Source organism: Prinia subflava, chromosome 12, assembly GCF_021018805.1.
Source record: "Prinia subflava isolate CZ2003 ecotype Zambia chromosome 12, Cam_Psub_1.2, whole genome shotgun sequence".
Taxonomy (NCBI): Eukaryota; Metazoa; Chordata; class Aves; order Passeriformes; family Cisticolidae; genus Prinia; species Prinia subflava.
The window spans coordinates 6,878,111-6,899,138 of record NC_086258.1 but is presented as its reverse complement, the minus strand read 5'-3'; the positions used below and the strand labels follow the sequence as shown (position 1 = coordinate 6,899,138).

The following is a 21,028-nucleotide window of genomic DNA, read 5'->3' as shown; positions in this document are numbered from 1 at the left end:
TCCACTCATCCAGCTCACCTGGATACTTACTAGTTAAATATTATTATTAGTTAAATCAGTTCATTTTTTTTGTTGTTGTTATTGGAAGGCAACCAGGCTGATTCCCTGATTTTATCCCTTGGGTTTCCTTCAAGTTTGGCTTTTACTGCTTTTCCAGCTTGCTGAGGGGTTATTTTACTCCTGTTTCAGCCACAAGGAAAAGAATCTTGATGTCCATCTGAAATGTGCTGCGTGCTGGGGTTTGTGCCATCCCGACCACAGCAGTGTCAATTTTATCAGAAACTGAGCTAAACCCTGTCCACCCTTAAGAGGGGAGAAACAGGATTTGGTCCCATGCTAATTGTACTGAAGGCTGAGTGACTTTTCTATTCTCTTCTTATTCCTTGGTTAAATCCAGCTGCCCCCTCAGCATGCAGGAAACTTCCCCCAATTCCACAGGCTGCAGGGAAGCACTGAAGGCCAAAACAAGGTAATAAAGCAGGGTAAAAGCAATTGGAGAGGAGATTGCTGAGATGGGGCTGCCAAAGAATGGAGAAGCTCCAGCTCCTGCAGTGGGACCCCCCAGCCCAGGTAGGCAGGCTGTGAGCTGGCGAGGAAAAATGCATTTCATGGAGCTGAAGGTCACCCTTGGGCCAGCTGCAGGGGGACAGAGAGCAGCCGTGGTCACCATGGTGCTGGAAATGTCATGTCCAGCCAGAGCATCAGTTTTGCTTTGCTATTGTCTGTTGTGCTAAAGAAAGCTTTGTTGGCAAATGGACTTCATGGGGAAGTTTATCTCCCTGCTGCTGACTTTGTGTGACACAAAACAAAAAATAAATAAAGAAAGTAATAACAAAAAGAATCCAACATAAATTCCCAGGAGGAATTGAGAGGTCAAGTTTAAAAATAAAATAAAATAAAGGTAGGAAGAAAAAAAGCTACACCAAACAACCCATCAGCACCAGCTTGATGTGAAGTGCTGTGGGCTGAGGAATAATGGTTTGAAGTTTGCATCGTTATCAGAGGGACGTGCCCCACATTTACAATGCTCTCTGAAATGTAGCAGGGCTTGTGCAGCATAATGGGAGCAACATGAGGGTGGGTCAGTCCCTCCTCCAAGGCCAAAATAAAGACTGGCATGAGACCTTGCAGTTTGTCGCCCTGCACGGGAGGGACCTTGGAGGGGCTGGGTGGGAATCGCTGGTTCATGTTCGTACCAGCTGCCAGGGTGGTTGCTGTGCTCATTAACGGGGTCCAGAGGTGTCTGTGCCTTTCCTGTTGAACTGCAAAGGTGAAAGGGCCATTTTAAAAAAGGGGAAACTGAGGCACGGAGAGGCCAGCCTGCCCCAAGTCACCTTTTTGCATGGAAAGCAAATGCATTCCCTCTCTGCTGTGCACATCCTCCGTGCTGGGGCTGCTCTCTGTTCAGAGGCAGCGCTGCCTTTCCCAATCCTGCCTCTCCTGCAGCCTGCAGGACTCAGCACATCTCACTCCTGACCTGCCACAGGCTCCTTTATTCGGTGCTGGGCTCCCCGGGTGGATTTGCCAACACAGCTCATTCCTGCCCTGCAAGACCTCTGCTATTTCAGACCTGCTGCCTGCAGCTCCCCCAGGTTCCTCTCCCTCATCCTTCCTGCAGCTGCTGTCAGCTGTACAGGCTGTTTGGAGCTTCAGCAACATGGCCAGGTGACACTTTGGCTTGGGCACAAGGTCTCCCCCCCTGGGATTGGCAGGGAGGGGAAATCTCGGCTGTCACATCCAATTACATTTTTCCCTGGGTGACCTTTGTTTCCAAAACACAATTTTTATTATTTGACTTTGTAATATTGATTTTGATTTCCTTTTTTGATTCATTTTTGTTTCACTCCTTCCTGCAGGGAGTGACTTGGTTCACCTTCAGCATCTGCTTGCTCTGTAGTGTGAGGCAGGAAGGGTCACTTGTGCATGGAAAATGACCTGCAAGAAAAGCAAGGTTTTAAAGAGGGCTTGTGTATGAGCTGGGCTTGCTTCTGGTGCTCTAAATTGGGCCCCTCCATCCTGTCCTTCCTGAATACCCCGTGGCTTTATGGTGAGCTGTCTCCCTCATCCAGAGGTGGATGGAACTGCATTGCAACAAAGCAGGTCTGGATGTGGAGCTCCTCCAGTCTTTGCTGGCAGCAGCAGCAGCAGCAGGACCATCTTCTGCTTGAAAGGGAGAGTTTGCCACAGAAATGTGTCCATCTCCTTGTGTTCCACCTTCAGCAGTGACCAGTAATGATGCTTCAGGTTGAGGGAAGAGTTCAGCTGCAGCAGGCAAGGTCTAAGGTGCATTTCCCACAGTCCTGGTGTATCCAGAAGCCTGTGCCACAAAACAAACTTTCCTCTCCTCTGCCTGCTCAGTGCCCAGAGGCTGGCCAAGGTCTGTGGTGCAGTGTGGCACTGGGTGAGGTTCAAGCCATCCAAAGGAGATGGGCTTGGGACTATCTGTGTTTCTAGGAAGACATCCTCATTATCTGCAAGTGGAAAGGACTGCCCAAGACATCCTGTTCCCTTCCTCTGAAAGGAGGAGGGTCTTCCCACCAATTCTGTCCAACACAACCCCCAGAGCCAGAAGGGTCAGGGCAGGCTTCATTCACCCTGCTCAGAGCTGCCTTTACCCTTCAGGGACAGCACAGATGGACCAGGATGTGGTCAGCAAAGTCAGCGACCGAGCTCTGGCCGTGCACAGCAAAGATCTTTATTCAGTTACCTGCCACAGTCCCAATAAACCCCGGGAGGATGAGGCACCGAAGTGAACCTCCAGGTGTGGGGAGGTGAAGGGACAGCCAGGCGTGTGACCACTGAGGAGGAGTGGCAGAAACACCCTGGAGTGCCAGACACCTCGTTAGCTGCTATATATTGTGCTGGTGATTCACAGGCTTATGTTTCCACTGTGAAATATAGTCCCCAGTAGAGAGACAAGATTAAACCAGGGAAAGAACCTTCACAGCCTTTCCTCCTTCCACCCTCACCTTCCTAATTACTTTAGATGTACAAAGGTTTTGTCATAAGCTCTTTAATCTCTCTCTCAGTTTTTCTTTTTAATAATCCCAGGGCCTGGGGTTCTTCTCAGTGTCCCTCCTCAGATCCGCCTCATTCTCCTGTGGCAGCAGGAGGCCAACAATTTTTTCCCTATTTACTTTTTTTTTTTACAAAAATCTAAGAAAGAGACATCAAAAAGCTTTAAGCTGCCACTTTAACAGATATATGTGAAAGTGCAATTTATTTATTTTTTGATTAATCCCCTAGTCCCAGTGACCTGAGTCTCTGCCCTTCTGCCCACCCGGCTGCTGGTGTTTCACACATGGGGAGCTCTGAAACACTGAGTGACCCATCCCAGACATCCAATGGCTTTGTTGGTCTTGGAGTGGAGATTTACCTGGAGAACAAAACCAAACAACAAACCAAAGGTCTGTGACCAAGCCGGGAAGGGACCAAGGTGTTTCAAGGTTGGGATGTTGCAATAGGACAAGGGGTAATGGCTTTAAACTGAAAGAGGGTCAATTTAGATTACATACAAGGAAGGAATTCTTTATAATCAGGGTGGTAAGGCCTTGGCACAGGGTGCTCAGAGAAGCTGTGGCTGCCCCTGGATCCCTGGAAGTGTCCAAGGCCAGGTTGAGAGGGTTTGGAGCAGCCTGGGACAGTGGGAGGTGTCCCTCCTCATTTCAGGGAGTTTGGAACTTAAAAGTGTCCCTTCCAACCCCGACCATTCTATGATTGTGTCACTCCTTGTCCCACCTGCAGGCAGAGGACAGCGAGCACCTCTGGGGAGCATCCTCGCCCTGCCGGGATCCTCTCCTCTTCCTCACCCCGAGGACTCTCCTGGCTCAGGCTGGGGCAGGTGGGGGGAGCCGCCGGTGCCCCCAGCCCCATGTGCCGGCATATGCTGCCCTCTAGAGCCGGCACCCAAATCTCGCCTTTTTTAGAGGAAAAAGCTCCGAGAAAGCAAGTCCTGACAATCAGAATGGGAGGAGCAGTGGGAACCCCCTCTGCAGGGTGAGACCCCTCAGGGGGAGCGGCCCCACGGAGGATGCACAGGGGGAGCCTTGACAACCTGCCCCAACTGTCAGCTCTCCTAAAAATAAAAACTTGTCTCTCACTCCAGCACACAGAGCACGGGGCTCTGTCACACAGCTGGGACCACCAGCCAGGTACCATCAGCTGCTGTGCCAAAAAAACCTGAACACTGACCCTTCCTCGAGAGGGTGAAGGTGGGGATTTGCCCCTAATCAGTGTCTCCCATCTGTGGTTTGTTTGTTTGTTTTTTTCCTCATATGAACTCTTATGCAGATGACATCACATATATTTTCCAGGGGACTGACACACAGCTCTGGCCCTTTCTGCATTGCTCCTCTGAGTCTCTCAGCCAGAGCATATTCCCCATGATTGTGCTGTCTTCTTCCCCAAAAAGTTCCTCTCCTCCACCACATACTGGCATCCCACTCCTATTTTTTCCACCCCTGAACACCTCAGAGGAGTTGCAGCCACGAACAGGAGATGATAACCTTGCCCTTCAGCTTCAGCTGCTTCCAATAAATTCTTTTTTTTTTTCACCTCTTCCCAGTGGCAAAACTTTCCACCACATAAACTGAGCAGGGATGGGGCACACCGGGTCACTGTGGTGTGTTTGTCACTTGGGGGTCCTTACACATGGGATAAGGTGTTTCAGTGAGCTTTTGGAGCCTTAATCAAACTGCAGCTATCCCGAGCAGCAATGTTATCAGGACCAGTGCTGCTGCAGAGGGCATTGTGCAAGAGGGCAGCTGGCTAAGATGCATTTCCTTAAATAATCCCAGTTATTCCCTGCTACTAAATCCCAGCTTTGTTTGGGGTGAATTGCCGCTACCTCCTGGGATTTCTGCAGAGGCAGACACAGCAGGAGCTGAGCCCTGATCCCACAAACTGGAGGGGAGCAGGAGCGCAGGGCTGGGACAGGAGCAGCGCTGGTTTTGGGCTCACTAGAGGGCAGGAGCGCTCTTCCACTGCGCGCCTCGAGGCTCGCTGGCATTTCTTGCACAATTTCCCCCGTTCAGTGGGGTCAGTTGTACAGTCAGTGACTCACTGCAGGAAATGACCCTGTGGGGTTGCACTTTGTGTCTGCTGGCCTGCCCTGGGTGCTGTCAGCCCGTCTGGGGCAGCCTCCAGCGAGGGGCTTCACAATCTGCTGAGGTTTTGCTGCCAGGGATTTTCTCCCAGCGAAGAAATATTTGGGGAAGGAGGCTCCAGGTGTTGCCCCCACATCTGGCACGCCTCTGGCTGTAAGGTGAACTTTAGCACTGCGTTCTCGTTGGATAACAATGCATAATTATATGCCCAACATATTCTTAATTTCTTCTTCCTGATGTAGCATCAGCACCTGAAAAATTGGCTCCCTGTAGGGTGTTCCAGCATTGCTCCCTGTTGAAGGTAACCAGCTACTGCCATCCCTTTCCCTCCATCCAAATGTGCTGCAGGAACATTTTACACAGCCTGGGAAGTGACATCTCTCTTCACAGATCTCCTCCTTCTCTCCTGGCCACAGCTCTGCCCTCACAACACCCTCAGATGGACACAATCAGCTCCGAGGTGTTTTTCCCCAGCTGACTCCAGGGGATATTTAGAAGCACCAGGTTTTCCCGGCGTTGTGAGCTACATCTTAATGCAGAAACCGCAAGAGAAACTCCAGCATCCCCCGGAAGGCAACACATCATGGGCACAACGGGGCTTTTTATATCAGAGGCTATGAAAAGACCTTCCAATTTAGTAGCTGTTCTGTTCATATCTCACATTATTGCACACACGCTCCCTCTCCCTTGCCCAAGTCTGAGAACGGGAGGGTGTAAGAATAGCAGCTTGTTACTTCATCTGTCTGCTTCCTGTGTGTACTCGCAGCCGGGTCTGCTCTCATTAGCATCACCCGCTGCAGCTCCTCCTTACTACTGCTCACTAATACGGGTGAGTCAGCACAGCTCAGTCTACAACAGCCACCATCTACATCTGTGTGAGCCACAGGAACACCTCTACATAAATCTTTCTCTTTTTTTAAAATTGGATTTATTAAGCAAAAGCACTCGAGAACTCTCCACAAGCCTCTCAATGAAAAAATTAATGAGAGAAAAATGCATGCTCTGCCTCTTAGACATCTCCTGTACCTTCTGCCAAGCCCTGGGTGTGTGAGGGGTTTAAACAGGCTCATGAAGTCGCAAAGTTGTGTGGAAATCTTACAGAAATAGCAGCTTCGTGAATGATTTATTTGATAAGGGAAGTAAACAGCCTCTGACAGCTCACCAGGCTTCAGATTTATTGGCCTGTAGCACAGGACTACCTGCAAGTCATTGTTGTGATGTTCGTCCCTAATTCAGTTGTAGAAAGGAGTTAATTTTCAAACAGGACCATAATTATTTTATTATTGCCTGGAGCCCTCCCCCCGGGCTCTGCTGTCACCTCCCCGTGGAGCGAAGCCACCTGTCCCCAGGGAGCTGCCACTGCTGCCTGGGCTCAGATTAAAGCTCAGATCAAAGTGTGCAGGTTGGGATGGCAGACACAGAGCTGAGGGGGTCAGGGAGCAGGAGCAGCACCACAGGGATTGTCTGTGGCTACTGGGGGGCTTCCAGCAGCCGTGCTGGGCAACCTGGGGTCACGTTTGCCACGCCTGCCCCGAGCGTGGCTTTGGGGTGTCTGAGAATGCTGTGAGGATGCTCTGAGGCAGCAGCACTGGGGTCCTGTTGCAGTCAGCTTTGCACAAATCCCACCTTTGCTCCCTGTCACCCTGGTTTTGAAGACTTTTCTAAGCCTTCTGTAATGTTCTTCATACTGGAGTCAGAAATTCTACTTTATCACACTTTCTACTATAAACAATGGCCATGTTTTGCTAACTGTCTTTCATTGTTTACAGATTTCTAGGTGAGAGGAGAAAGTTGACTGACAGTTGGCTCGACCAATGTGGATTGAGAGGTGGAATTCCATCCTCCAATCCACAGGCCCCATAGGAAATGTATAAAACTGAGTTTTGTAAATAAACTCAGCCCTTTTTCCTGCTTCGCTCACCTGCGTGTCCTCGTGTGGTTCTTTCCATGTCCTCTGTGACAGCTCCTCTTTCACAGAATCACAGAATCATTAAGGCTGGAAAAGACCTCCAGTATCATCAAGTCTGACCTTCTAGTGAGTACCACCATGCCCACTAAACCATTTCTATTCATTTTTGAACACTTCCAGAGACAGTGACACCCTCACTGCCCTGGGCAGCCTGTTCCAATGCTTATCCACTCTTTCCATGAAGAAATTTGTCCTAATATCCAATCTGCACCTTCTGGCATAACTTGAAGCTGTTTCCCTTTGTTCTGTTGCTGCTTGCCTGGGAGAAGAGGCTGACCCTCACCTTGCCACAGCCTTCTTTCAGGCAGTTGTAGGAGTAAATGGTAATTGATTAATTTTAATTTTGCTGCTGACTGCTCCAAAAGAAAGATTCTGCCATGGCAGTGAATTTGGAAAACAGCAGAATCTGTGAGGCCTGAGGAGATTCTGAAGGGTCAGGAGCATCAGCAGGACATCCCTGGGCAGCTCAGGATGGGGCTCCCTGCTCCTTCCAACCCCACGTCCCGAGGATTGCATTTTGGGGGAAAAACCACCTGGGTTCCTTGGAAAAGACTGAGGGGGTTCAGCCTTGAGCAGAGACCACATCAATGTGTGTAACTATTTAAAGGGGGATGCCAAGAAGATACAGCCAGGCTCTTCCTGGTGGTGCCAACCACTCGGAGATGAGGAAATGGGCAGAAACTGATGCACATCAAGTTCCACCTGGACACGAGGAAGAACTTCTTTCCCGTGTAATGACCATGCACTGGAACAGAGACAAGAAAGGGTGTGGAGTGTCCCTCAGCAGAGACATTGCAGGCACATCTGGTGCCCTGTGCTGTGCTCTGAGGTGACCCTCCCTGAGCAGGAGGTGGGACCAGCTGGGACCCTCCCAGCCACACCTGGATCCCGGTGCCCATCCCAGGATTCTGATATTCATCCCTGGATCCTGATGCCCATCCCGGTATTCTGAACCTATCCCGAGGTCCTGATGCCCATGCCATAATTCTGATCCTCATTCGGGGATCCCTATTCCCACCCCACAATCCCGATCCTATCCCATGATCCCGATTCCCATGCCAGGATCCCGATTCCCATGCCAGGATCCCGATGCTCATCCTGGGATCCCAGTCCCCATCCCAGGATCCCAGTCCCCATCCCAGGATCCCGGTCCCATCCCACGATCCCGGTCCCATCCTGCGATCCCAATCCCATCCTGCAATCCCGATCCCATCCCGGTATCCTGGTCCCCATCCCAGTATCCCGATCCCATCCCAGTATCCCGGTCCCATGCCGGTATCCCGATCCCATCCCGGTATCCCAGTCCCATCCCGGTATCCCAGTCCCATCCCGGTATCCCGGTCCCGTCCCGCGATCCCGGTCCCGTCCCGGTATCCCGATCCCATCCCGGTATCCCGATCCCATGCCGGTATCCCGATCCCATCCCAGTATCCCGATCCTATCCCAGTATCCCGGTCCCATCCCAGAATCCCGATCCTATCCCAGGATCCCAGTCCCATCCCATGATCCCGATCCCACCCCGGTATCCCGGTCCCATCCCGGTATCCCGGTCCCGTTCCGGTATCCCGGTCCCATCCCGGTATCCCGATCCCATCCCGGTACCCCGCTCCCGTCCCGCGGGGGTTCCGTGCCCGCCCCGCGCCGGCCCCGCCCCGCGGTTCCCTCGGCGGCCGGGAGGCGGCGCCGGGCGCTGGGCGTGCGCGGCGGGAGCCCCGGGCCGCCCCTTCCCGTCGCGGCCCCGCGGAGCGGGCAGGGGGCGGGCGCTGCTCCACGGCCGCCGCTGGAGCCGCTCCCGCATCCCCGGCAGCAGCGGGAGCCCGGCTGCCCTCGGCCGGCTCCGTGCGCCGCCGGGCCTGAGCGCCGAGCGCCGGCTCCGACATGTCCGGCAAGATCGAGAAAGCAGGTGAGCGCCGGCAGGCCCGGGGGCGGCGCCGGAGGGACGCGCCGGGGCGGCCGCGCTCGCCGCCCGCCCCGCGGAGCCGCCGCGGCCCGCGGAGCCGCCGGAGCAGCCGGAGCCGCGGGGGCTGCGGGAGCTGCGGGAGGTGCCGGCGGTGCCGCGGGCCTGGCGCGGCCCGGCGGGGCGGGGGGAGCCGGGCAGGGCCCCCCGCGCCCGGCGAGGTCCCCCCGGGGGTTCCTGACAGCGCGGGCGGCGAGCGGGGCCGGGCCGGGCCCGGGGGCCGCAGGGGATGCTCTGCCCGGCCCCCCGGGGGCTGGTCCTGCGCTGCCCGGCCGCTGTTTGGCTCGGGCTTTGTGTCTCCTCCGCGTCTTCCTTTTTCCTCGCTGTTTTCTTGTTTTCTCCCCCCTAATTCCTTTATTTTAATTTTTACGTTCTTGCACCCATTCCGTCCTTGCCGTGCAGCCGAGCATCAGCCCAGCCGGGCGCTGCGGCGCTTTGGGGCCTACGCGTAATGATTAATTTCAACTTCTCCCAACTTTCCTCTCCCGGTGTTTGTGCAGGATGAGAAAAGATGAGTCCGTGGGCAAATGTCAGAGGGAACTTGCAGGTTTTTTCCTCTCTCTTCCGCTTTGCCTGGGGTGCTCATGAGAGCCAGAGCCAGGGGAGGCTGCTGAGGTTCCTCCTGCATCGCAAGGAAACGCTCGAGCATGGATCATATTGTCTGTCTGTGCTTCTGGAGCCGTGCCTGGTTCTCAGTTGTCACTTTAGATGGTTGAATGACCCTGTTTTTCTCTGTAGTGGGAGTAGTACGCCTAAAGATTCAATTAGTGTTGTGCAAATCAAGCAGCGAAGTTACGTAGTTTAATTATGTTGCATTTAATTAGCAGAGAAAAAAAAAATCAATGCTGTTTTGTATATTTCATTGCGGGGAAGAGCCGGGCTGTCTCCTTTGGGGGAGGAACACAGGGCATGAGCCCGAGCAGGGCAGTGAGGAGCATCCAGGCTTCCCAGGACAGCAGGATGCGGGAAGGATCCGGGATTCCGAGGAGCGAGCTCGGTGCCCTGTGCTCATCCCAGCCCGGGGTTCTCCCGGGGCGCTGCGGGTTCTGCGGCGGCCCCGGGGGATGAGCCCTGGCAGGCTCCGTGCAGCTCTCGGCGAGCTTCCAGCTCTTCGCGCTCGGTTACTGTCTAACAAGTGTGCGCAGCATCGGGGGACAAATGTTACTCCAGGAATATCGCGGGTTGATCCCGTGCACATTGCCTTTCAGCTTTGCTCCTGCTGAGCTTTTCCGTGCTCGTCCCGTACTCCAGCGAGCAAGGAAGGTGTTAGCAGAGTACACAGACCTCGGGCCAGCTCTGGAATAATTGCCACTTGTTTATGCTGGAGGTGAATTTGGCTTGGGTTTTAGTAACTGTAGACAGTAATTACAGATGTATAAATAAGTGATCACGTCTTGTGTATTCGCGTGCTGTAAATAACCCTGGGAGAATCGTAAATAGAGCTCCACACCAAAGAGGCAGCGTGAGGAGTTCAAGCACAGGAAGATGACTCTGGAGACACATACAAACTCATCATGGTCCCATAAACAATAGAACAGAGAGGCCAAGAAATACCATATAAATATAAATACCGTATAAAACGCCATATAATAGCAATAAAAAACCGTATAAAAATCATACCCTGCACAACCTAGAGACCAGCCACACTGAGCTCCCACTGGAGAATTCAAGGATCATGCAAGATCCATCCCCAGGTCAGTGCTGTGAGCGTGCACTTGGAAGATGGAATGGGAGAAGCCCTGATGCAGAGACATTTGTTCTAGTGGAAGTCTATCACAGTGATGATTTGCTGAACAAGAGAAGCTGTAAATCTGGGAATCTGGCCTCTCTCAACTGCTTGCACTTTCATTTCTTTAGGAAGGATATTAAAAAAAATCGAGTCCAAATATAAATGGGAGGAGAAGAGACAGGGCAGGAGGGCTGAGAGCCAGCTGTGTCTCCATCGCTGCTTCTGAGTGTTTGAACTTCTGATTGACACAAACAGTTTGGTTAATAGCGTCACCGAATAAACACAACCTGTAACACCACAGCCATTCGGGGGTAATGTTTGTCAAAACGTGTACAGTAGCAGAACAAAGGATACAGACTCATGAGACAAACGCTGTGAGGTCCAAGGTCTGTGCATTGGTGTACATTGAATTTGTTTTTCTTGCAGGGATAGAAATTCATGCAATGTGTTATAAATCAAATAGACTATTGGCTGGTCACAAGGCCCCGTGACAAACTTTGGAGTGGGCTTTGGTTTGACTCATGTGGCCATCTAGACAGAACAATGGAAAAAATGTGTTACCCCTTCCAGGGTTAGACCCCCAGAGACCCTCATCCATCTGTTCCCTGGGTCCTTAACTGAAACACCTTGTTGGCACTCAATAAAAAACAATAATAAATGATTAGAGATAACAGCTTCCATCCTGTCCATGAAGGAAGAGCAGACAAGGCTCCCTCTGGAGCCTCTCAGTGCTGCTGTTCAATCACAGAAGGGTCACTGTAGAGCAGTTGAGAGCTCTGCTTTGGAGTGAAGGGCAGCCATCTGGAAATGGAGAAGAAGATGGGATATTTGGGGTTTGCTAGTGTTAGAGCCTCTGCTTTGTTAGGCTCCCGCCAGGAGACTTCCAGACACTTTTCCAAAGCAGAACCCTCCTTGGTTTGAAGAGAGGGAATGGCCATTGGCTTCTCTTTACTCCAGAACTGTGACTTTTTTGTCTTCACTTTCAGAAAATATTTGCTCTCTCCCTTTTTGATGTGAAATCCAAAATAGGGATGCCAAGAAGGAGCAGAGAAGGTCACAGATTCTGCTTGGGTTTCCTGTTACCATGGCGATGCACGAATTCCTGTTTTTATTTACCTGATGGATTACGTGCTGCAGGGAATTCAGCTACTCTGCATCATTCAGGGAGAGTGAGGGAGGAATTAGACACCATCACCTCTGAACCAAAAGCTTGTTGTGAAACAAGTCCCTTCAAAAATGCCCTTTTATTAAAACCAAAGAACATATGGGTGCCATACTTTGAAGGTTTATTCTCCTTGGTGTTTTCACTCCTAGGCTTGTTATTTCTTTCAGGGCTTTCATTTCCCTTGTGAACTTGCTTTTCCAACAGCTGCCTGCTAAAGGTTGTTTGAGAGAGCTGTTTCAGGTGTTAGCTACCTGGAGTGCAGGCAGTCATCTCTATTCTGCTCAGGACTCAACGGGATGTGTTTACTCCCAGCAGACCAAAAATGCTGCTGACTTTACCTTTTGCTCATAAGCACTTGCCTGATAAGCAAATTCACCTCGAATTCTCGCCCTTTAGTATTAGTGGGGTAAAAATCTAGGGGTGATCCCAGGAGAACCTTGTTCTTAAGAAAATTACAAAGTTGAAGAAACAATTCAGGGGGTCACATTATTCCCATCTTTGTAGGAATTTAATGTTCTGTGTGGAGTCCTTCGTGCCAACTTATGTGATCGTGAGTTGTTCATCTGCAAATGTTTTTGTACTAATGTGAAGCTTCCTGGAGATTTTGTTTTTGCAGAGGGTATATTTTGAACTGTCATCATGTCTTGGATCATTTTATGGAAATGAGCCTGCCTGTTTTATATACCTGTACAGTTTTATGCAGTTTTTCTTTGTCTGTCATGCTTAGGTGGGTTACTAGGCAGGACTCTCTCCATTTTATTGTGCATTCATAGCTGTACCATGTCCCTCAATAATAACTGAGGGCTTTCAGCTTAGAAAATTTTGCAGTTGACCAGTTTAAGTGCTTCTCTGCTGGTGGTTTTCAAGCAAAGTAGGAGTTATCTGCAAATCTGAAAATGAGACCCTTCAAAAAACTTACCTCTCAACCTCAAAGGCAGTTTAATTCCATTTCTTCCTTAGTCAGGCTTTTTCAGCACCTACTGTTTCCTCCTGTGTGCTACTCCCATAGTGACATCCCACGTGTGCTTTACTGTAACTTGTTCAAACAGCATCAACCATTCAGGCTGGTTTTGTGTCGAGGTAAAATACAGGTACAAGATGTATTTTTTTAAAGATGATCGCTGATTTCTGCAAGATGGCACAAGGAGCAGAATTTGGCATCTTTTGTAAGGCATTGGAGGCTGACAGGTGGTGTGTTCCAAAATGCAGCCCGTGGGATGACTGCTGAAGGATTGAGATGCTCTTAGCAGTTGTAAGAAGGAAGTGGAGAAAAAAGACAGCTGAAGGCTACTGGAATGTGAAGCAGCTGGGTTGTGCCTTAGTGAAAATCAGAAACTGGAAACAATTGCTAAATTTATTTCCAGTGTAAGCAATCGTTTTCCTTGAACCACAGTGACTAAATATATCTCCTGGTTGTGATTTTTATGCAGTGGTAACTCACTGGCTCTTGCTAACCTCGTGGCAGGCAGAGAGAAGAGTGGAAGTTCACTGTCAGTCAAGATCATAAAACAAATATCCCTCATTTACATCTCTTGATTCACTTGTGTGGCTTTTCTTGCTGCAATGTATTGCCTGAGTGGAAGAAACCTGGGTGTTTGCTTCTAGGGAAGGGAGTCGATCTGTAACTCCTCTTTCAGGTTTCCTTGGGGTTTTGTTCATATTTTTGGAAGTTCTGAATTGCAGTTGATGCTCTAGTACTGGAGGTGCAGATAGAATCCAATGCCAAGTTGTGGTCTTTTTTTTTTTAAGAAATATACATTAAGACCTTATTTATTCCAAAGTGGAAAGCCTGAGGGTAGGATTGCCAAAATGAGCTTTGCTGTTGACTTACAAATCCTTTGGAAGGAGAGCATTCCATCCAGAATTTTAACAGCATTTGAACTGCAAGCGGAGGAACATGAGGAGTTAACTTTCTAGACTTCATTTTAGAGATGTTGTACCTTCCTTGGCAGAGGTATTTGATGGTTAATCAGGTTTAATTCAATCACTCAGTCAATTTATGTGTATCATAGGTAGCTTTCAATTGAGCTGGATTTGTTTGTTACTGTAGCACTCAGTTTGGAAGATCCCTTGTACCCCAGTAAGACAGTAAAGAACATTTTCTGTCTTTGTGCCAGATAAAACACCTGAAACTATGTTTTATATTAAAAATAACAAATTACATGTCAGAACTACAGGTAAGGTGATTTAATAGCCTCCTTCCTCTCTCCCCCTCCTCACCACACCCATCATTTTGCATAGTTTGAATACATGCAGTGGATATAACTTGTTCAGTTTTCCAAAGCATATAATCAAAACATTTTTCTGCTGGAACTCGAGATTTGGGATTGTTTGCTAGTTTGGGAAGCTCTTGACCTCTGTGTACTGTTGCTTAGCATGAAATTAATCCTTCCAGTTTGTATGCTGCCTGTAGAGATGTTACATTATCTGGAGAAAAATCCTATGCATGGAGAGGGGTCCTTCAGCTTCTCAGATTTGTGACAGAATAAGCTTTTCTCTCTGAAAAGAATTGAAAGTTTATTATGCTGTAAGTGCCTGAATACTTGGAAAATTCTGCTTTGGAGTTAGATTTTTTTTTCCTTTTTATTTATTAGCATATGACTATAGTATTCAGCCAGTGTCATGGGAAGAGTATTGAAGCTATTGCAAGGATATTAGCTTTGTTATTTGTGATTTTTTTTCTGAATAGAGTTTGGCTACAGTTGAGAAATATGGTAGAACATAATGAGATGAGGGGATTCTAAGGGAGAACAGTGTGTCATTCTCAGGGCTTGAAATCAGAGGAAAAGGGAGAACAGGTTGAAGGAAAACTAGAATTATTGTCTTTGCAAATTTGAATTTGCAGCCCCAGAGCTCCAAGGTGTATAAAAAGATAAGGAAAAAGGGACATCACATGTTGATGGAATGGGTTGAGGGATCAGAGAATCAAGTGAGAGAATGCCCAACCCACCAGTGATGGAGAGGAGGGAGCAGGGGCTGAGCTGCGTGCGAGGAGAGCAGGGAGGAGAAGACAGGATGGATGGCAGAGGGGGAAATCAGGCAAGGAGGACGTTCCTGACAGCTTTCATGGGAGTGTGTTCCAAGGCAGAGAGGCAGAAGATGAATTTCAGCAATCCGGAAAAGCTGCAGGAATCCTGCAGGTTGGGACGTGCTGCCAAAGGAATGTTCTGCAGTTGTGCCGTTCACGTTTTCCTGCAGCCTGACAAATTACAGCTTTATTCCCTGACCCCCAGCAGCCACTTTTAAAAATACATTTCCAATCTCTTCTTCAGGTGTCTGACACTGGCAGTGACAGAGCAAACAATTTCATCTGTGCGAGAGAGAAATGATGTCCTCACGTGTTCTGTGAAGCAGCCTGAGAAGGCTGATGGATCACGTTATTGATCTGCTTTTATTTGGGTTGCATATTTCAGTGGAAGCTCTCCAGCTTTGAAACAGTCTCTTCATGTTAAATCTCTTTGCTGTTTGAGCTGCTAGCACAGCTCGCCTTCCCTGGAGTTTGTAAGATAATGTTTGGTGGTGAGAGCAAGGGAGAAGGGAATAGAAACAAGTAGAGGAAAAAGATAGCCTGTATCAGAGTGTTCATTTGGTGTTGTGGGAGGTAGAATATTCACAGTATTTGGGAGGACTGGTCTTCCTACACCTCCTTTCTATTGTATCATATTTAGGAAAGGAGCTAAAAGATCTGAGAATTGATAAGAGCTATATTCCAAATAAATTTTTGGTTCCCATTTTATAACCACTCTGAGAGTCGAATGAGCATGGGTGGCACTGAAGAAGAGATTTCTTAATTACAGAAATGAGGCTTTTTGAATCAAAACAGATGCATGTGTTGCATTATCTTACTTTACCTGGATGAGTGTCTGCTGCTTTGGGTAGAGTTTTTCTGGTGCCATGAAAATCCTGTGCATTTTGTGATGTAAGTTAACATCTTGGTGTGGCCATCAGTGCCTCTGAGGAAATCCTAATCCATTATTCTGCCCAGGGAGAGAGGTTAAAGCTTGCCTGCACTCTCATGCTCTCATTCTTTCTCTCTGAAGGCTTCATGGGGGGATGCCCTTTGTTGAGTACTTAACATATTCACTGAACCAGTCCCATTTATATTCTAAACAAGATCTTTAATTTCATCCCTGACGTGTACGAAATCTTGGGGTTTGAAAGAAAATCCGTCAGAATTTTCTTTTTTAAGCTTCTGGAAAGAAAGGAAAAAAATCAGTGGAGGTTGAAGTCAAAAAATAGTTACAGCTGGTAAGGTTGGAGAAAACAGATCCTGCAGCTTGGCTGGTTGATTAAACCTTGATAGAATTTTACTGGGAGACTGAATAAATAGTTCTGTATCTATTCAGCTGTAGTTTGCAGGGAGTCTTTAACAATTAAAATGGGAACTAAAGCAAGTGTGTTCCAAATATACAGCACACATTGTTTTATCCCTTAATTTGGTTGGGTCCTGTCTACCAATCTGTCCTGTCTGTGCTGCCCAAGAGGTGCCAAAGTAGCCTCAGGAATTAATTCCATATTTAGAAAGTTTCCTTTACGAACCAACCATCACAAAGGGCACCCAGGGAGATCAATATTGCAGTTCTGGTTGTAGAGTACATTCCAATCAATTCTGGAGAGCAGAGCTCAGTGAATCCATCTGACAATGGGTTCAGTTAGCAGGACAATGCTGTTTAAACACAGTTTTTCTTGGGTGTTTTATGATCCTTTCAGCTGTGCTCTAGCTATATTAACTTTGTCAATTTGAGCATCTTGCCCCTTTTTTTTTTTTTTCCTTTTTCATGCTTAATACAACCTGGCATTTCACAGTTGAGAGTGATGTATGCTGCAGCTTTCAAATACAATAAAATGAAATATCCCTCTTTGGATATATATTTTCCATCTTAATTTTTTTAAGTCTATGTTTTCTATTTTTCTTATTTCTTTTCTAAGAATTAAATATAAGAATAATACGTTTGAGGAACTAGGGAATTCTGCCAAAAGGTTTAGTTAGAACTCATCTATGAATTTACAGGGATTTGCAGAAAATGTAGAGCACTGGTTTGTCTGTATAAATATCCTTGAAAGGTCACACGAAATCAGATGTTAAGGCTGATGCTGGATTTTTGACAGAGCGTGGTAAGAGCAGTGCAGGGGTTGAGTTTAACTTTTACTGCTTGGAATTGCTTCTCTAGGGCTGCTGTGTGGGAAAAATTTACAGTACTCAAAAATATTGTTCATCTGAAAGTCACACGACCTTCAAAAACCCCAAAATCTCGTATCTTCATGAGCAATACCTAGAACATAAGTGACAAACTGAGGTGGGGAGTTTCTCTGTTTTCAGCTTAGGTTTTCTGCTCTTTTTATGTGTGTTTGCTCTTTGTTGTTGGAGTCAGTGGCACTTCTGTCCCTGCTCTCTCTGGGATGTTGTTTTATGGGAGAAACCCTTTGGAACATTGTAGAACCACCCTGTTAAAAATGATGGAGTGAATTTAAGGAATGGTGTTTAACATACAGGAGCTGGCACTCTCAGCTCTGGGAATTTTGTGATATTCAGGTGCACAAAATCCCTTTAAAGAAGAACCAGCAAGACTTCATGCAGAACTTGGCACATCTCTTGGAGATAAGTTTGCTCCTTGTCTGCACCTCTCTCCCTTAATCTGTAACATCCTTACATAAGGCAGCTGTGATAGTTCATCCATCCTCTGTTACAACTCTTGGATTTATTGGCCAGTTTCTGTCAAACTTGGTGGAGGAATGGATATTGAAATTTATTTAAATTTCTGCACATTTTCTGAAGAAGGTTAGGCTATCAGAGAGGCTGCAGGTAGGGCCTTCATTATGGCAAAATTGAAAATGTAGCTGTCCCATGTTTGCAGCCATTTGGCAAACATGACTTGTGAATGGCCTGGAATGGAGAATTCCAAGGAAAAGCAAAATCTTTAGGGAAAAAAAGCAAATGTGTGTATTTTGGAGACAGTTCAGGGAAGCCCACTGAGGGCAGTGAAAGGTGGGTTGCCAATTAAAGCCTGGTACCAATTGCAGGGCAAAGAAACACTTAAAAACCATGCCAGGAGAGAATTTGGTTCTTGTTACTCTCTGTGCCTGTTTCCAGGTATGCTTTAAACAAAGCTGGTTTTGTTCCTGTGTGTGTTGGGTGCAAGCACTTGTATAAATTCCCTAAATATTCATTGGCAGCACTTATTGTGGGGTTTTATCCTGAAATACAACCTGCTTCATTAGCCCTCAGATGTGAGGTCTGTGTTTCACTGTCACACTCAGAGGGTTCCCTGGAGACATCAGGTGCACCACAAGTGATACCCAGGAGAATTTCCCTGAATTTTCATTTGGCTATCAGCCTGGTGAGTGCCAAGCTCCAAAGGATCCAAACCCTCTTTTGGCCTGGGCAGAAGAATTTATTATTAAATCCTGAGGGTCTTTTGGCAACAAGGTGTGTGAGAGTGTTGGTAACAATAAAAAGGTTCTGTGGTTCTGAGAGCTAACAGGCTGTAAGTTTTAGTATTACTGTTAATTTGTTTTTACCATTTAATTCTTTTCAGATGAGATAATTCACATCTAAAAGCTTTGGCAACATAGTATACTAAGTTTCAAATATTATCATAATGGCAAAGAGTCATGCAAGAAATATCAGTACCCAGTTGTATACATTTAATGAAATTGTTATTCAAAGCTTTTACGTCCAAAACAGTAACCCTAGTTTGTGTTGATGCTGCATGCTCTGATCTTAACCTTTGGGATGATAACAAAGCACAAAAACTGGCTCCTCCTGCAATCCTTTGCCCTTGAAGGAGTCATTTAGTTTAATTCCTTAATATTTCTTGCAGCTGTGGTTGTGGTTTATTAACTGATGCTGCCTTGAAGAACAGCCTGTGTCTGCAGCAAAGTTTTCATTACTCATCTGTCAATACTTGCAGAGTAAAACAAATGGGTCTGGCTAGAGGTTTCTGCTCTTCAGTCTAAATAGTTTCTTTCCCTCCATCCCCACTATTTTACCCAAGGAGAGGGTAGAGAATAGTTCTGATTCAGTGAGTGCACAGTTGTACTCTTGAAAAGGAAGGTCTGACCAGCTTTGTCAGGATTATTTTAAGCTATGATGTTTAGAATTTATTAAATGAACTAGAGGGAATTAAAAACATCTTTTTTTTCCCAAAATATTCTCACTTCTACAGCTGTGAAATGCCTTTTATCCTGATTCATACCAGCTGAAGAATCTCCAGAATTTCTCTTTTGCGGTTGGTAAAATATTATTTTGGGGCACTTTTAACAATTTGCTTGTCAGGAGAAATCCAGGTGAGTTTGGTTTGGTTTTGGTTTTGTTTTAACATAGTTCTCAAAATTGAAAATCAGATAACCCAAACCTGTTACGTTGCTGTGTTTACTGATGCAAACTGCAAGTTCTGCAGTAATTGCCTTGGCCTCTGGGTGAAACGCAGGAGGAGTTTATCTGCCTGAGTTTTGTGGGGGTATTTTTGCATGATAATTGCAGATGAAGAGCACATCTTATTTGGAAGGCCCTACAGAACAAGGATGTCACCTCTGTGAGTGATGGACATGAATTTCATGCTGGTGAGTGGAGGGAACTGGAGGAACTGCTGTCGTGATTGAGCAGTGGATAGAAAATGCTTTGGTGTCACAGGGCAGAGCTGAAGGATGAGCTATAATAAGTAGGGGACAAGCACTTGCAGAATGCAGAGGTCTGACTCATTTGACCATGTGTTTCTCTTGAGTTTCACACTTGGCTGGGACAAATATCCCACTGAGCAGCAGCCAGGCTAGTGAGCAAGTGTGCTGAGAGCCAGAGGTCTGTGCTGATCTCTCTCTGTGCATGTGGTTTGGGGGGAAATACTGGAATCCTTGTCTTCTTTTCCTGTTGTGCAGTTTTGCTTATTTTTATCCTACTTCAGAAAATCAGGGTGGTGTGAAACCTCACACGGCAGTTCCCTGGGCATGAAGATGTAAAGAACCAACCCAGTAAAGGTGACTCATAACTGGAGCCTTGCTTTGTACCTCTGTACCTACCTTGGCACATGATGTGTTGTTGGCTGGTGAATTGGGGCTGGTTTCCTTAGCACATGGAGCTGCATTTTAAAGTCTGTCCAGTTTGAGACTGCTCTGAGAGTGGAAGGCACCAAAACCTCTGCCAGACCTAGCTGCCAGCGTGAGGACCTAGTTCAGAGATAAAAACTGATTAGTGGATAATTCCCCCAGAATGAATAATCTCTGCCTTAAAAGATGAGTTGCAGATGGTTTTGAATGAGAGGGGGAGAGAGAGATCAGGTTTAAAATGTCATTCCTTTGGTAACCTGAATCTCCTGACCTTACGTGGCACTGCAGAGATGATTTCAGCCGAGTAAGACCAGGAGGGGAGGCTGGCTGGGGATGTGTGACCAGTGCTTCATGCCTTGGGCTGACCCTGAGCCCCAGTGTTATATTTCCCTGGTAGTTTGAGAGATCTTTCACTCCACAAGGTCAGGGAAAGCTTCCAAAATACAGGGAAGAGCCATTTGTAACTCCCCAAGTGAGGATTAGTACCTGACATGACTTCTTGAACTATTTTCAGATTGGTTACGCATCTGCTGATCTTTCACCTTTGCAAAGGTAACAACAGTACTTGTGTTTGCCTGTCCTTGACTGGAAAGGCTGCAGAAAACAAAACTGAAAATTAGGATAAGGACTATTATGAACAAGCTATGTCAATAAAGGCCATCATTTAGTGTAGCTGTGCAGCTTTTCAAATTACTCCAGCAAGACTCTCTTTACAAATGCTTTTGTATTTTGTCTGTTGACTCATCCATCTCAACACTCACAGTAACGTTTCAGTACTGTCTTATAAAGCCTGTGATTGAAACAAGGCTGTTCTTGGGCTGGTTCATCAACAGATGCAATTAATACAATGATGTTTGTTTTGACACCCTGGCTCACTGGCAGCATTGTAAGCAGCATTGCTGTGCGAGGAGATCGCTGTGGTTGAGCACTTTGTGTACAGGCAGCTCACTCAATATTTGTATTCAGCTTAAAGTCAACACTGAAAGAGTTTCAGAACTCTCCTAAGCTGGCAAACAGGCTCACTGGTGCTACCAGCAATGTTAACAAAAGGGCAAATCAT

At 47.4% G+C, this 21,028-nt stretch overlaps 1 protein-coding gene across 4 annotated transcripts in view; it reads left to right on the top strand.

The window, feature by feature from the left end:
- Positions 1 to 8,749: 8,749 nt before the first annotated feature.
- RAPGEF1 (Rap guanine nucleotide exchange factor 1) overlaps positions 8,750 to 21,028 on the top strand; it is an 84,101-nt gene continuing 71,822 nt past the window's right edge. For 3 of the 4 annotated variants that reach the window (XM_063410197.1, XM_063410195.1, XM_063410198.1), the window contains exon 1: positions 8,750 to 8,977. In XM_063410197.1, the coding sequence (XP_063266267.1) occupies positions 8,953 to 8,977 (25 nt within the window). In that variant the 5' untranslated portion in view covers positions 8,750 to 8,952. Of the gene's footprint in view, positions 8,978 to 9,151; positions 10,359 to 21,028 lie in introns of those variants that run through there. The other variant, XM_063410196.1, reaches the window with a different exon arrangement.